Below are 15813 nucleotides of genomic sequence, written 5' to 3'. Positions count from 1 at the left end.
CGTGTGTACACTTTCGGCCCGATGGAGCCGCCGAGGAACTCGTCGAGAAAATAGAGAACATGTTCTCTATTTTCTCGTTGTTCTATGGGAGCTCTCGGCCCGCCGAGCTCCTCGGCGGCTTCAGGGCTGAACTGGCCGAGGAACTCGATGTGTTTGGCACGTCGAGTTCCTCGGCCGTGTGTACGAGGCCTCACTCTCACAGTTTAAAATTTTGGCTCTTTTTGTCGAACTTGTTCGCCACCCCTGGTTTAGTGTGTCAGCTGTTCGCAGACAGCCTGAGCAGGACATGACTGTAGTAGTGCTTAATATTACAGTGATTTCCAATGTTCCCAGTGACCCATCAGGAATAAGTAATATATACACTATCGGCCAGATTCAGGTAGAAATACGTTACGCTGCGGCGGCGTAACGTATCCCATTTACGTTACACCGCCGCAGGTTTACAGCATAAGTGCCTGATTCACAAAGCTCTTACCTGTAAACTTGCGGCGGTGTAACGTAAATCCGCTCAGCGCAAGCCCGCCTAATTCAAATGGGGCGGGCACCATTTAAATTAGGCGCGTTCCCGCGCCGAACGTACTGCGCATGCTCCGTCCGTCAAATTACCCGGCGTGCATTGCGCTAAATGACGTCGCAAGGTTTCGACGTTAACGTAAATGGCGTCCAGCGCCATTCACGGACGACTTAATGAATTTTAAAATTTTGACGCGGCAACGACGGCCATACTTAACATGGGTTACACCACCTAGAGGGCAGCCTTAGTTTTAAGCGGCGTATCTCGACGGAAACGACTTAAATTTAGAGCGACAGGTAAAGCGTACGTTCGTGAATCGCCGTAACTAGTCATTTGCATATTCTACGCCGACCGCAATGGAATCGCCACCTAGCGGCCGGCCTAGAATTGCATCCTAAGATCCGACGGTGTAAGTCAATTACACCTGTCAGATCTTAGGGCTATCTATGCATAACTGATTCTATGAATCAGCCGCATAGTTACGACGGGCGGATCACAGTGATACGACGGCGTATCAGGAGATACGCCGTCGTATCTCTTTTGTGAATCTGGCCCTATATTACCAAAACTATTGCTAATAGTTTTGCTAATTCACGGTCACTATACATGTACTTTATATTTTTTTCTGAGTTTATTTTCACTATATTCACTGGAGGTTGATGGTTTATATTTACTTAAAAATTAGAACATAGTAGTGTGCAAGTTTTTCTCTTATAACAAACACCAATGTATATCATCATCTAAATGCAATGACTTACCTCTTGTGCATATGCCTTCCCTATGCCATCTGTAGCCCCCGTTACCACTGCAAAAGAAGACAGAAGCATGAGGCCTTTGCTGTATGCACCCTGGCAGTGAGTACGTGCTGCTTCGTTTTTTTTTTTACACAACTCAGTATAACAACTTTATCATAACACAACTATTTCTATGCAGTCAGATATGTGGTCGCCTTAAAGAGACACTAAAGGTTCACTTTTTAAAAAACAAAAACAAACATGTTATACTTACCTCCACTGTGCAGCTTGTTTTGCACAGAGTGGCCCCGATCCACGTCTTCTGGGGTCCCTCGACGGCTGTCTCGGCTAATCCCCGCAAGAACTAACCCCCTTCATGGGAGCTCTCCCATGGGGGTTAGTTGTTGCGGGCGCGCTCCCGTGATACAGCCGGCGGCCATAGCCGCCGACTGTATCACTCGGCCCCGCCCCCCAACAGCAGCGGGAGCCAATGGCTGTGCTGCTATTAATCAACCAATGAATGAGCCGAGAACCCCAGCCGAGAAGCCAGCGCGTTCACGGCGCGGGACTTTTGAGGGGTCAAGTAAGTAAACGGGGGCTCAGGGGCGCTAATCCTCGGATGTTTTTTTTTTTCACCTTAATGCATAGAATGCATTAAGGTGAAAAACATGCACCTTTACAACCCCTTTAACTGTAGTATTCTAAAGGCATCCATATATTTCCATATATTTTAAAGATTTCTCACTTCTACTTATAATGCAGTTCGGGCAATAAGCAAGTTCTCTTATTTTTAATGCCCATACAAGGCTATAAGGCACACAGGACGTAAATAAATAAAACCACAAGGTTTAGAAGTGTCTATGGGAATGGTTGACCATTCTTCCAGAAGAGCATTTGTGAGGTCAGGCACTGATGTTGGATGAGAAGGCCTGGGCCGCAGTCTCTGCTCTAATTCATTTCAAAGGTGTTCTAACGGGTTGAGGTCAGGACTCTGTGCAGGCCAGTCACGGCCCTCTATCCCAAACTCGCTCATTCATGTTTTTATGAACCTTGGTTTGTGCACTGGTGCGTAGTCATGTTGGAACAGGAAGGGGCCATCCCCAAACTGTTCCCACAAAGTTGGGAGCATGGAAATTGTCAAAAAATGTCTTTAATATAATCCCCCTCAATCAAATGATTTGGACCAGTGCGCAAAGCAAGGCCCATAAAGACATTGACGAGTGAGTTTGGGGTGGAGGAAATTGACTGGCCTGTGCAGAGACCTGACCTCATCTCGATAGAACACCTTTGGGATGAATTAGAGTGGAGACTGACCTCACGAATGTGCCTCTGGAAGAATGGTCAAACATAGACACTCCTAAACCTTGTGGGCAGCCTTCCCAGTATAGCTGAGGCTGTTATAGCTGCAAAGGGAAGGCCAACCCAATATTGAATCCTACGGACTGAGACTGAGATGCCATTAAAGTTCATGTGCATGGAAAGGCAGGTGTCCCAACACTTCTGGTAATATAGGGCCAGATTCACAGATATCTGCGGCGGCGCAACATATCGTCTTTACGTTACACCGCTGCAAGTTTTCAGCGCAAGTGCCTGATTCACCAAGCACTTGCGTGTAAACTTACGGCGGTGTAACGTAAAGCCGTCCGGCGCAAGCCCGCCTAATTCAAATGGGGCGTGTACCATTTAAATTAGGCGCGTTCCCGCGCCGAACGTTCTGCGCATGCTCCGTGTGAAAATTTCTCAACGTGCTCCGCGCGAAATTACAGCGCCCCGACGTATTTTTTGAACGGCGACGTGCGTTAAGTCGTTTCGTATTCCCGGACGTCTTACGCAAAAAAATTAAAATTTGAAATTCGACGCGGGAACGACGGCCATACTTTAACATGGCTGTTCTAAATGTAAGCCATGAAAAAGCAGGCTTATGTTTGCGACGGGAAAAACGTACTAGCGACAACGTAAGAGATTGCGACGAACGCGCGTATCTTCGTGGATCGCCGTAATCAGCTAATTTGCATACATGGCGCTGGAAAACGACGCGAACTCCACCCAGCAGCCGCCGGAAAATTACACCTAAGATCTTAGCCAAAAGCCATTGTATCTTTGTTTGTGAATTACAAATAAAGATACGACGCGGCAAATTTGAAAGTACGCCGGAGTATCAGCAGATACTCCGGCGTACTTTTTCTGTGAATCTGGCCCATAGTGTATATATAAGTATTGCGGTCGGCAAGTGGTTAAGCCCTGAAAGGGTTTGCCCCCTAAATGACCAGGCCATTTTTTCCCACAAATAGAGCTTTTTTTTGCTGGTATTTGATCAACTCTGCGGTTTTTAATTTGTGCGCTATAAACAAAAAAGGAGCGACAATTTTGGAAAAACAAAAACATTTTACTTTTCACTATAATACATATCCTAAAAAATATAAAAAAAAAACAAATGTATTCATCAGTTTAGGCCAATATTATTTTTCTACATATTTTTGGTAAAAAAAAAAAAAATTGCAATAGGCATATGCTGATTGGTTTGGGGAAAAGTTATCGGGTCTACAAACTATGGGATAGATTTATTATTTCAGGTACTTACAGATTTATGGACTTTTATTTATTTTTTATTGTTTTTACTGGTAATGATGGCAGCGATCTGCGGTATTTTTAGTGGGACTGCGACATTGCGGCGGACAAATCTGACCCTAAGTGACACTTTTTGGGGACCAGTGACATTATTACATTGATCAGTGCTATAAAAAAATGCCCTGATCAATGTAAAAATGACACTGGCATGGAAGGGGTTAACACTAGGAAGCGACCAAGGGGTTAAGTGTGTTCCCTCAGCATGTTCTAACTGTAGGGGGGATGCGCTGCCAGGAACATGACAGAGATCACTGTTCCCTATGACTGGGAACAGAAGATCTCTGTCATGTCACTAGGCAGAACAGGGAAATGCCTTGTTTACATAGCCAGTTCCCCGTTCTGCCTGTGTACAAGTGGGCGAGTGCGCGCGCTATCCTCCTTCTACGAACAGGCGTACATGTATCTGCATGAGCAGGTCGGCAAGTGGCTAAGCTGTTTTTTTTCCCCTCCTATTGCCCCGTACACACGATTGGAAATTCCGACAGCAAAAGTCCGTTGTGAGCTTTTGAACGGAAATTCCGACCGTGTGTATGCTCCATCGGACTTGCTGTCGGAATTTCCACCAACAAAAGTTTGAGAGCAGGTTCTCAAATTTTCAGCTGGAAAAAAAATCCGATCGTCTGTAGCAATTCCGATGCGCAAAATTTTGGCGCATGCTCGGAAACAATTCGAAGCATGCTCGGAAGCATTAAACTTAATTTTCTCGGCTTGTCGATGTTGTTGTACGTCACCGGGTTCTTGACGGACGAAAGTTCAGAGAACTTTTGTGTGACTGTGTGTATGCAAGCCAAGCTTGAGCGGAATTCCGTCGGAAAAAACATCCAAGGTTTTTACAACGGAAAATCCGATCGTGTGTACGCGGCATAAGAGCAAAGGTTGTCCAAGGGAGGAAAAAAAACATCCTTTGAGTATGAGGCCTAAATGTCTATAAAATAGAAAGTTACTGCGGCGTAGCGTAAATCTGCCGGCGTAGGGGCGCCTAAATCAAATGAGGGACAGGGGGGCGTGTTTTATGTAAAATAAGCTTGACCCCACGTAAATGACGCTTTTTTCGTACGGCGCATGCGCGCGCATGCTCAGTATCACGTTGATTTTTCAAATTAAATTACGCCCGCTCAATGCCTAGACGACGTGAACGTAATTTACGCAAAGCCCTATTCGCGAACGTTTTACGCAAACGACGTAAGCGACGGAAAATTCGACGCTGGCCCGACGTCCATACTTAACATTGCGTACGCCTCATAGAGCAGGGGTAACGTTACGCCGGAAAAAGCCTTACGTAAACAACGTAAAAAAATGCGCCGGGCGGACGTACGTTTGTGGATTGGCGTATCTAGCTAATTTGCATCCTCAACGCGGAAATCAACGGAAGCGCCACCTAGAGGCCAGCGTAAATATGCACCTTATATCCGACGGCGTACTAAGACGTACGTCAGTCGGATCTAGCCCCCATTGTGGATACAAAACAAAGATATGACGGGTCATCATTGAAATTACGCGGCGTATCAATAGATACGCCGGCGTAATTCCTTTGTGGATCTGGGCCCAGGTCAGACAGACTTTTTTCGAAAGTCATTCTAATGGAAAGATTTTTTTTTTTTTTTATTGTTGTTATGTTATATTATAATGTTGTTATTGTTATGTTATATACTGTTTATAATGTATGTTTTATTATTATTATTATTATCATTATTATGTTATATATTTATAATGTATGTTTTATTATTATTATGTTATGTTATTATTACGTTATATATTATTTATAATGTATGTTTTTTTATTATTATTATTATTATTATTATTATTATTATTATTATGTTATTATTATGTTATATATTTATAATGTATGTTTTATTATTATTATTATGTTATGGTATCTTACATTATTATATTTTATTGTTATGTTAGATTAAAATGTTGTTATTTAGTTATAGATTATTTCTAATGTATATTTTATTATTATTTTATATATTATTTATAATGAATGTTTTTTTTATTATTATATTATGGTATCTTATATTATTATATTATTATTGTTATGTTAGATTAAAATGTTGTTATTATTATGTTATATATTATTTATAATGTATGTTTTATTATTATCATCATTAATATGTTATGTTATATTAATATTAATTATATTATTTTAATATATATGTTATATTATTAATAATAATGTATGTTATATTATTATACATCACAGTGTGTGGGCTCTAGACATTGCCCCAAGTGGCAGTGCCCAGATCACACATCCACATGGCATGCACTATAGAAGTTCATGACATTTGCCAGGCTGAGCTCACCCTACACACCTCGCTCATAGCCTGCCTTCCTCTATATAATCCAATGACATGTTCTTCTTCCTCTTACCTGCCCAGCGCCCATAGCGGGTGAGATCGCCCCTCCACCATCCGGACAGCACATAGATCCTCAGCCCCCGCAGGATCCTCAGCACCAGCTTCAGTATGAGGAGCCCGACCAGCAGCCAGCCCAGCATGGTTATTATGCTCTCATGTACGCACGGTTCCCTGGACACCTCCATGTTCTCCTGTGTATAGTGGAGTGTGCAATGTACACCGATCCCAGGCGGGGCCCCTTATCACTGATGACACAGCAATGCTGGGAGGACAATGTACTCACACTGAACTTCGGAAGAATGCAAAGAAATACTAATCCTATATACAAGTGTGTTAGCATGTGGGATAGCACCCCTTCATGTCTGGAAGCCATATTCAGTGTTGCCAACCTACCAGATTGAAATTTACTGGCACAACTCCCAAAATTTACTGACACAGACAGGTTTTACTGGCATTTCACAAAAGTTACAAAATTAAATTTTTAGGTGCAAATTTCAGTATTAAGACTACAGTACGCTAAGCAAATAGCAATGTCATTTAAGGTAAAAAAAACAACATATTTTTTAATTATTTAGTCAAATCACCTCCTGCCTCCATCACCTGTCACCATCACCCCCTGCCTCCATTGCCCCCTGCCCCCATTTCCCGCTGCCTCCATCGCCCACTGTCACCAACACCCCCTGCCTCCATCGCCTCCTGTCTCCAATCGCCCCCGCCTCCATCACCCCTGCCTCCAATTGCCCCCCGCCTCCATCGCCCCCTGCCTCCATCGCCCCCACCTCCATCGCCCCCTGCCTCCATCGCCCCCTGTCTCCAATCGCCCCTCCTCCATCGCCCCCTGCCTCCAATTGCCCCCTGCCTCCATCGCCCCCTGCCTCCATCCCCCCCCCCATCCATCGCCCCCTGCCTCCATCGCCCCCTGCCTCCATCCCCCCCCATCCATCGCCCCCTGCCTCCATCGCCCCCTGCCTCCATCGCCCCCTGCCTCCAATTGCCCCCTGCCTCCATCGCCCCCTGCCTCCATCGCCCACTGTCTCCATCGCCCACTGCCTCCATCGCCCCCTGCCTCCATCCCCCCCTCCATCGCCCCCTGCCTCCATCGGCCCCTGCCTCCATCGCCCCCTGCCTCAAGATGCATCATAGTCAGACCTAAGTAGTGCAGGGACTACTTTGAAGTCACTGTGATGTGAAGTCGCACAGATATGAATGGTACTGATTGAATCATTGGGTACAACTTGTCATGCGACTTTGCAGTCCCCGTTTGCAGGACAAGTTGACAAGTGAAAGAGGCCTTTAAGTAATCAACAATGCAACACAAGGCTGGATTCACACATATGTGATGCCGGGACCAGCACAAATCCAGTGTGGGTTCCCGCATCGCATGTTTCTTGCAGGCAATTTACTCTGCTCTCTGCGAACCGATGCGGGTATCAAAACAAAGTCAATGACACCCCCAGATCGGTTCGCAGATCACAGTTCGAATTGTAAAATGGTGCAGGAATCAAATTTCATGGGTGTAAACACCCATGCGATCCGATTCCAGTGCGGAACAGAAAAAGGGTCCTGCACCATTTTGGTCCGAATGTGATGCGAATTCAGCCATATATGTATGGCTGAATTCGCATTGCACAGACATCGCATGTGAATCACATGCAATTTCTGACATCGCAATAGGGGGAACCCAGCCTGACCGTCGTACCTACACACCATCGGTTAAAAAAACGATCATGTCAGAACGCGGTGACGTAAAACACAACGACGTTCTGAAAAAAACGAAGTTCAATGCTTCCAAGCATGCGTCGACTTGATTCTGAGCATGCGTGGATCGCTTCTCGGCCTTTTGGCTAAGATCAAGTGTAGTATCTGTTCTTATCAGTTGCCAATAGGTGGTGCTAAGCTGACTGTCCCCGGTACCCTGTGGCAGGGGGAAAGGGATGGCAGTCGGCGGACGCTAAGCCTGTTGGTGTGGAGGTGGAAGCCTTCTGATGTGGACAGAGAGGCATGAGGTCGAAGCCAAGAGGCCGGGTCCCTGGCCGTTGGCCTGGATTTGGTGGTATCTGCCCCAGTCAGTTGTTCTGGAGGGAACCCTTGCTTCTCCTTTAACCGGGATGGAGCGGGTAGTACTTCCAGAATGTGATTAGGTGGGAGAGATAGGGGTTGTGGGTAGAGTCTGCATCAGTAGGCTCTCCCCGACCTCTTCTCCCACCTTCCTGGCTGGGAAGGGTGCTGCCGGTCCGGATCGGGGGCTAGGGACCGTTGAAAAGCCCATGGAGATTGTGCCCCTGGAGTGGCAGTCCAGGGGTGCCATACATTGCACGAGTGTTTGAGGGGCACTCATCGTGTGGCACCTTCAGGTCACTGATCTCCACAACACACTTTTCACACCTGCCGCTTGGGCCGGGCTTTTTGGCTAGGACCAGTGGAATTTTTATCCTGGCCGGAGGGCCGGCCAATGTATTTCACATTGGTCACTTTCCTCACTTTCCCATCTTCCTTTTCCCCACTTTCTTTTATTATTTTTCCCCTGTTTGTCTTGTTTTGTCACTTTTTCTGTTTGGTGCTTGCACTTTTAGTGTGGCGAGTAGGGTGCTGGTCCTCGGGCCGGTCTCTGAAAGTCTTGGGAGTTGGTGGACTCGGCCTTCTGGTTAGGTTCACCGGCTCTCATGGGGTCTCCCTTCGGGGGAGCCTCACCGAGGAGGGTTCTGTTTCGGCAGTCCCTCCGAGGATGTTGGGTCCTTGTGGCTTCGGCTGCTTGGACCAAGATGGGTCCATATGGCTTCGGCTGTATGGACCACAGTAACTCTTTTCCCTGTCAGGAGCCTAACGCCCCGGGGGATCAGAGACGGGTCCTTTTCGGAGGACCACTGACGTTTGCACCCGTCGCAGTTTTTTGTGATGTCACTCTTTATGTGTGTGCACATTTTTCCCTGCACCGGGTGGAGTTTTTGGGTTGTGTTTTGCACGCCACAGGCTTTTCAACAGAAAAAAAAAAAAATTGTATTTGTAGTAGAAAAATAGAAGATAAAAACAGTAATGATCGATGAGTGTATGTGTATTATGTGTGTATGTATACTGTGTGTGTATACTGTGTGTGTATATTGTGTGTATTCTGTGTATGTATACTGTATGTGTGTATACTGTGTGGCCCCATAATCTCCTATTGCCCGGGGGCCCCATAATATCCTATTGCCCGGGGGCCCATGAGTTGTCAGTCTGCCCCTGTCTAGATGATATGCAATGGGTGTCACAAATCTTCTAACTCGTGTATCAAACGAATCTTCCATCATCACTTCCGGTTTCAATAGTACATCCGGCCCTTACGTGTTACATCTCACCATGTGACTTTGTCAGAGGAACCGGGTTGGATGTCTAGTGTTTCCTTTTATTTGCTAAAACAGGAAATGGCTAAACGGCCATTTTCTCTGAGTAATTGTCTCTGTTATGGTGGCGGCCATTTTCTTGGTTAGTTAAAAACAAACAATGGCGGCCATTTTCTTGAAGTCAAAGATTATAACATGTCTACATCATATTGGTGGCCATTTTCTTGGTGGAGAATACTCATAATAGTATAATGACATGAATGTTATATCTATAATGAGTCTTAAGACCAATAAATGAATATAAGGTGCATACGACAATGTCTGTACCAAATACCATAATAAATATGCAACCCCTACCAGAGATGAGGTTGGAAAAGTCCATCCCATTAAACCGATAAAATCGCAGCTATATGAAACATATTAAAATGAGTTAAAATGCAGTTGCAACATGCAATATGTGGGCAGAACTAAAAGACACCTTATGGTTTGCATTAGGGAACACATCCAAAACATTAAAAAAGGTTTTCCTAAACATAATGTGAGTAGACATTTTGCACAGTTCCATGATAATAACCCCACACAGTTATCTTTTTGGGGGATAGAAAGATATAATAGACCCTGAGGGGGAACACATGGTGAAGTCCATCAGTCCAAAAAAATCCAGATGGATACACACCCTTCAAACTCTTGTGTCTGATGGACTCAATGTGGAATTTGATTTGAACAGTTTTTTTTTTTTAAGCAATTTTTAGCATTTTATGTTTTTTATAGTTATTTTAACTAATTTTAATATGCTTCATATAGCTACGATTTTATCGGTTTAATGTAATGGACTTTTCCAGCCTCATCTCCGGTAGAGGTTGCATATTTATTATTGTTTGCACCTTATATTCATTTATTGGTCTTAAGACTCATTATAGATATAACATTCATGTCATTGTACTATTATGAGTATTCTCCACCAAGAAAATGGCCACCAATATGATGGAGACATCTTATAATATTTGACTTCAAGAAGCCGCCGTAGTTTGTGTTTAACTAACCAAATACTCAGAGAAAATGGCCGTTTAGCCACTTCCTGTATTAGCAAATAAAAGGAAACGCTAGACATCCAATCCGGTTCCTCTGACGAAGTCCCGTGATGTGACGTAACACGCAAGGGCCGGATGTACTATTGAAACCAGAAGTGACGCTGGAAGTGTCCACAAAAGCGTGGTTTGCACTATTTTACCCGTTTTTCTTCGTTTACATGTAACAGCCCGTTTCCTATTTAATAAACTCTCATTATATAATGGTTTCAAACTATGAGAGATTCTTTGTTTATCTTTTAATTCATACATTGGGAGACTCATTGGCATCTGGAAATTCGGATATCCACATCACCACCAGAAAGTCCCAACTTACACCATCAGAAGCACGGACAACGTGTGGAGATTGATAGTCGCTGTTGCCTTGGATATCTAGGAAATCTTGAAGGCTTGGTGTACTCTGGTGTGAGGTAAGTGCTCTGTGAGCATTTATCATTATGAAGATAAAAGGAGCTGCGGTGGCTCAACGCGATTGGCACTGCGCTGACAAGCCATTCACCTCTGCAGCTAGGGGTTCGGATCCCGGTCTCGGCTACATGTGAATTGAGTTTGGTGGTCTCAGCCCGACTCCCGGTGGGTGTGCTATGCGAGGTAAGCCTGCGCTTAGTACGCCCATCCCCCTCCCACAAAAACCACCACACTTACACGCACTCGAAATTGGGTTAACATGCACGCACTTTGACCACGCGGTCTCTAAAAAAAGAGAGGCGAAGGACTAACGGGGCTGGTTGAGCGGTCTAGATCCTCTCACTCCCTTATAGGGAGTCCCTCTGCCCCGTTGGGCTTCAAAGCGGAGCAGGTAGGGCGGGCTGTGTGGGAGGACCCCCTCACACACCCGCCATTGCCACCCGGGGCATGGAGAAAGGTGGCAGATTGCCTCTGGGGGAAGCCTGCCTACTCCCAACTCCTGCAGTCTGGCTCCTCTCTCGAGTACACGCACAAAATACACTTTAGAAAAAAAAAATCATTATGAAGATAACCCATGGAAGATTCGTTTGATACACGAGTTAGAAGATTTGTGACACCCATTGCATATCATCTAGAAGAACTTCTTTTGCTCAATTGAGTTCCTGGGATTTAGAACTATTTTGGTTTTACAGTCCTTTTTGGATCCAGAATTAGTGTGGACTTATGCACTTATGTTATTTACACTTCATTAGTCTTACTCATAGAATCAGACAATTACTTTAGGTAGTCGCGCTGATCATTATCTGTTTATATGTCTTTAAGGTAGGTCAGTGTATGTCAGGTAGGTCAGTGTGCGTCAGGTAGGTGGTCAGTGCACATCAGGTAGGTAACAACCCTCCCCTCGGTGCCGGACTCGGACTTCAGGCTGACACCCCTGGTCTTTTTGCCACCTAGCAACACCCCTAGTATCAACAGCCAAATAGTGTTATCCTGTGTACATTTGGCTATTAGTGTTTTTTGAGCTTCAGCATCTAGGAGCAGAAAACAAAAGTTTTGTAGAGTTTCTTGGAGCATTTTTTCCAGCAGAAATGCTACTAAATGCTGCTAAACGCTCCTAAACACTACTAATAGTGTTTTTGAGCTTTTTTTTCCCCTTTTACTACAAAAATGCTAATAAAACGCGAATGCTCCTAAACGGTCCTAAAACGCTGCTAAGACGCTACAAATAGCTATTACCAGCGTTTTTTATCCAGCGTTTTGTCCTGCGTTTATTTTAGTTTAAAAAGTGTGCATTAAGCCTTAAAGTGCAATGTCTATCTTTTCGCATATTTGTTTCTGGGAATGTAATCTGTGGCAGATCTTTGACATCTTAGCTACAAATTCACACTAGAGTATTGAGTGATGCAGGTTTGGCACTCCTTTGAGATCATAGTCCAGCTTTTGTATTTTAAACAAACTTCAAGTTGACTCATGCTCAATTAAAAGCTGCTTTTACAGGCATTTGAGCTTTTATTTCTCTGCCTAATAGCTTAAAGTAGGGCGACCAGACATCCCCAGTTTCAGGGGACAGTCCCCTGATTGAGGACACTGTCCCCGGACCAAGTCTGTCCCTGGTTTTGTCCCCAGAATGGATTTAATAGGGGGCAGGGGCAATTTCAAAGACAATCAGTGCAGAATTAAAATAAAACAATTTGAATTGCACACCCCGCTCCGCCGTGGCTACTAGCATAGGGGGGTTGTATTTTTCCCATTATCTGTGCCCCCTAACATGTGCTGGTCGGAGCGGAGGGAATATTTCTTCAGTTTCGGGCGCATTGCCATTCAGCTTCGCTCGCATGTTCTTCTGCCTTGGCTCAAATCCTGGCCAGCCGCCTGCCTATCTCCTTGCCTTGCCTGGCGGAGTGATCTTCCTCCGCTCCCCATCCAGTAGTAGCCGGGGCCCGGAGAGTAAGACTTGAGAGGCTGTGAGGGGGGCGGCGACGGGCAGAGAGTCGCTGATTGTTGCCATTACTAGTAAAGAAAAAATATGTCCCTGGATTTCATTTTTAAAATCTGGTCACCTTAGCTTAAAGGGGTTGTAAAGGTTTGTTTTTTATTTTCTAAATAGGTTCCTTTAAGGTAGTGCATTGTTGGTTCACTTACCTTTTCCTTCCATTTCCTTTCTACGTTTTTTTTTTCTTTGTCTGAATTTCTCACTTCCTGTTCCTCCTCAGTAAGGTGTTCAGTAAGCTATTCTGACTGACTTTCCACCGCTCTTATGATGGTGGAAAGCTTACTGAGGAGAAACAGGAAGTGAGAAATTCAGACAAAGAAAAAAAACATTTAGAAGGGAAATGGAAGGAAAAGGTAAGTGAACCAACAATGCACTAGCTTAAAGGAACCTATTTAGAAAATAAAAAACAAACCTTTACAACCCGTTTAACCACTTCAATACCTGCCCATTATAATATGACGTCCACAGATGGGATCTCCTATCCTGGGTGGACGTCATATGACGTCCTGGGCTTTGTAGGGGGATATCTGAATGATGCCTGCAGCTAGTGGCATCATTCAGATATCCTTCTCATCTGCCGGTGATTCTGTGCAACATAAGAACGATCATAGCGGCGATTCCGCTGCTTGATCGTTCTTATAGGCGGCGGGAGGGGACATCCCCCCCTCCCACCGCCATCCGGTGCTTCTCTAGGCTCTCCCGTGCCATCGGGGGCCCGGAGAAAGAATCGTCCGCCGCTGGCAGGAAGCATAGAGATGACTGGTGACCAGATGGTCACCAGTCATCTCTATGACCGTCGGAGGACCTGGACGCGATGTGATGATGTCACGCCTGGGTCCCCGTAAGTAAACAAAGCCGCGACTGCGGCTACTAAGCAACAGTAATCATGAGATTGGTGAAATTTTTTTCACCGATCTCATGCTTTCCAGCCTGGAGGAGAGATAAAGAGGACCTGTCACACACATTTCCTATTACAAGGGATGTTTACATTCCTTGTAATAGGAATAAAAGTGATAAAAAAAAAAAAAGTGTAAAAAAAATAAATAAATATGTAAAGAAAAAAAAATTATTACAAAAAAATTAAAACGCCCCTGTCCCCGGTAGCTTGCGCGCAGAAGCGAACGCACACACAAGTCCTGCCGACCTTATGTAAACGCTGTTTAAATCACATATGTGAGGTATCGCCGCCTGCGTTAGAGTGCCAGCAACAATTCTAGCACTAGATCTCCTCTGTAAATCTAAACTGGTAACCTGTAAAAAATGTCAAAGCGTTGCCTATGGAGATTTTAAAGTACCGAAGTTTGGCGCCATTCCATGAGTGTGCGCAATTTTAAAGCGTGACATGTTAGGTATCTATTTACTCGGTGTAACATCATCTTTCATATTTTACAAAAAAAAAGGGCTAACTTTACTTTTTTGTTATTTTTTTAATTCATGAAACAATTTTTTTCCAAAAAAAAGGCGTTTGAAAAATGATTGCGCAAATACCGTGCAAGATAAAACCTTGCAATGACCGTCGTTTTATTCCCTAGGGTGTCTGCTAAAAAAACATATATAATGTTTGGGGGTTCTGCGTAATTTTCCAGAAAAAGAATGATGATTTGTACATGTAGGAGAGAAGTGCCAGAATAGGCCTGGTATGGAGGTGTGTATAAAAGCCCTGTATGGAAGTGGTTAAAGAAGCTTGTGCTTCTTTGTGCTCTTTCGCACGTTTTTATTGTGCGTTTTTTTTTTAAGTCAACGTTTTTTTTAGAAGCTAATTTTCATATTTTTTGTGCGGTTTTGCGCTTTTTCGCCCTTAAAGCGGTTGTATACCCCCCTTTCACATTTTACCTAAAAAAAATAGTAAAATGAATATCTCCTAAACATGTACGGTTTAGGAGATATTCACCTTACATGCAGCCGATGATGTCAGCGGTGCATGCGCCCTGAAGGTCCGGTGGATGCTGCTGGAAAATCAGAGCTCCTTCCCGGAAAGAGGACTCCCACGTGCATGTGCGGGAATGACGTCATCCCGGCTCCAGCCACTCACAGTACCGGAGTTGTGACCCCGAGAGAAACGCAGAGGCAACATGTCAGCTCCCTCAGCAGTGACCAGGAGACGATGCCGGAACTTCATTCTGAGGTAAGTATTTCATAATGAGCTAGCATGCAGTGCATACTAGCTCATTATGCCTTTGCCTTACAGGTTGTTGTTTTTTTTTCCCCGAGCATACAACCGCTTTAAGCATCTTTTCTGCTTGAAAGTTCCTCTCAAAAAAGCTCATATGCCTGTAAACTCCTGCAAAAGCCATAAGCCCGGATTCCCGAAGCACTTGCGCCGACGTATCTCCAGATACGCCGCGTAAGTGCAAATATGCGCCATCGTATCTGTGCGCCGTACCCACAAACTAAGATACGCCTAAAAACAGGCTTCATTCCACCGACGTAACTTGCCTACGCCGTCGTAGAGTGGGCGCATGTTTACGCTGGATGCATGTGGCGCTCCCATTGATTATCAATACAAATATGCAAATGAGGGAGATACGCCGATTCACGAACGTACGTGCGGCCGACGCAGGCTACGAGTGGTGCGCGTAAGTTGTACGTCCGGCGTAAAGTTAAGCCCCATAAAGGAGGTGTAACTCAGCAACAGACGTGCAAAGGGCTGCACCAAGGGATACAAGCCGGCGTATTTTACGTAGTTTACGCTGGACGTGAATATGACTAGGCGTAGGTTACGTTCACGTCGTAGGCAGTGATCCGGCGTATCTTAGGCAGTTTTTCCGACG

General features: G+C 44.9%; 1 protein-coding gene and 1 pseudogene across 1 annotated transcript in view; one reads left to right on the top strand and one right to left on the bottom strand.

Moving 5' to 3' along the window:
* LOC120931564 (very-long-chain 3-oxoacyl-CoA reductase-like) overlaps nt 1-6496 on the bottom strand; it is a 54658-nt gene extending 48162 nt beyond the window's left edge. The window contains exons 1-2 of the mRNA XM_040343133.1: nt 6247-6496; nt 1273-1319 (exon numbers count right to left, since the gene is read on the bottom strand). Of these exons, the coding sequence (XP_040199067.1) occupies nt 1273-1319; nt 6247-6418 (219 nt within the window). The 5' untranslated portion in view covers nt 6419-6496. The remainder of the gene's footprint in view (nt 1-1272; nt 1320-6246) is intronic.
* Nucleotides 6497-8057: 1561 nt separating this feature from the next.
* On the top strand, nt 8058-8188 carry LOC120933933 (annotated as a pseudogene).
* The last annotated feature ends 7625 nt before the right edge of the window (nt 8189-15813 follow it).

The sequence above is a fragment of the Rana temporaria genome, chromosome 3, assembly GCF_905171775.1.
Source record: "Rana temporaria chromosome 3, aRanTem1.1, whole genome shotgun sequence".
Classification (NCBI taxonomy): domain Eukaryota; kingdom Metazoa; phylum Chordata; class Amphibia; order Anura; family Ranidae; genus Rana; species Rana temporaria.
Note: the sequence above shows the minus strand (reverse complement) of the source record. Positions and strands in the feature narration are given on the sequence as shown.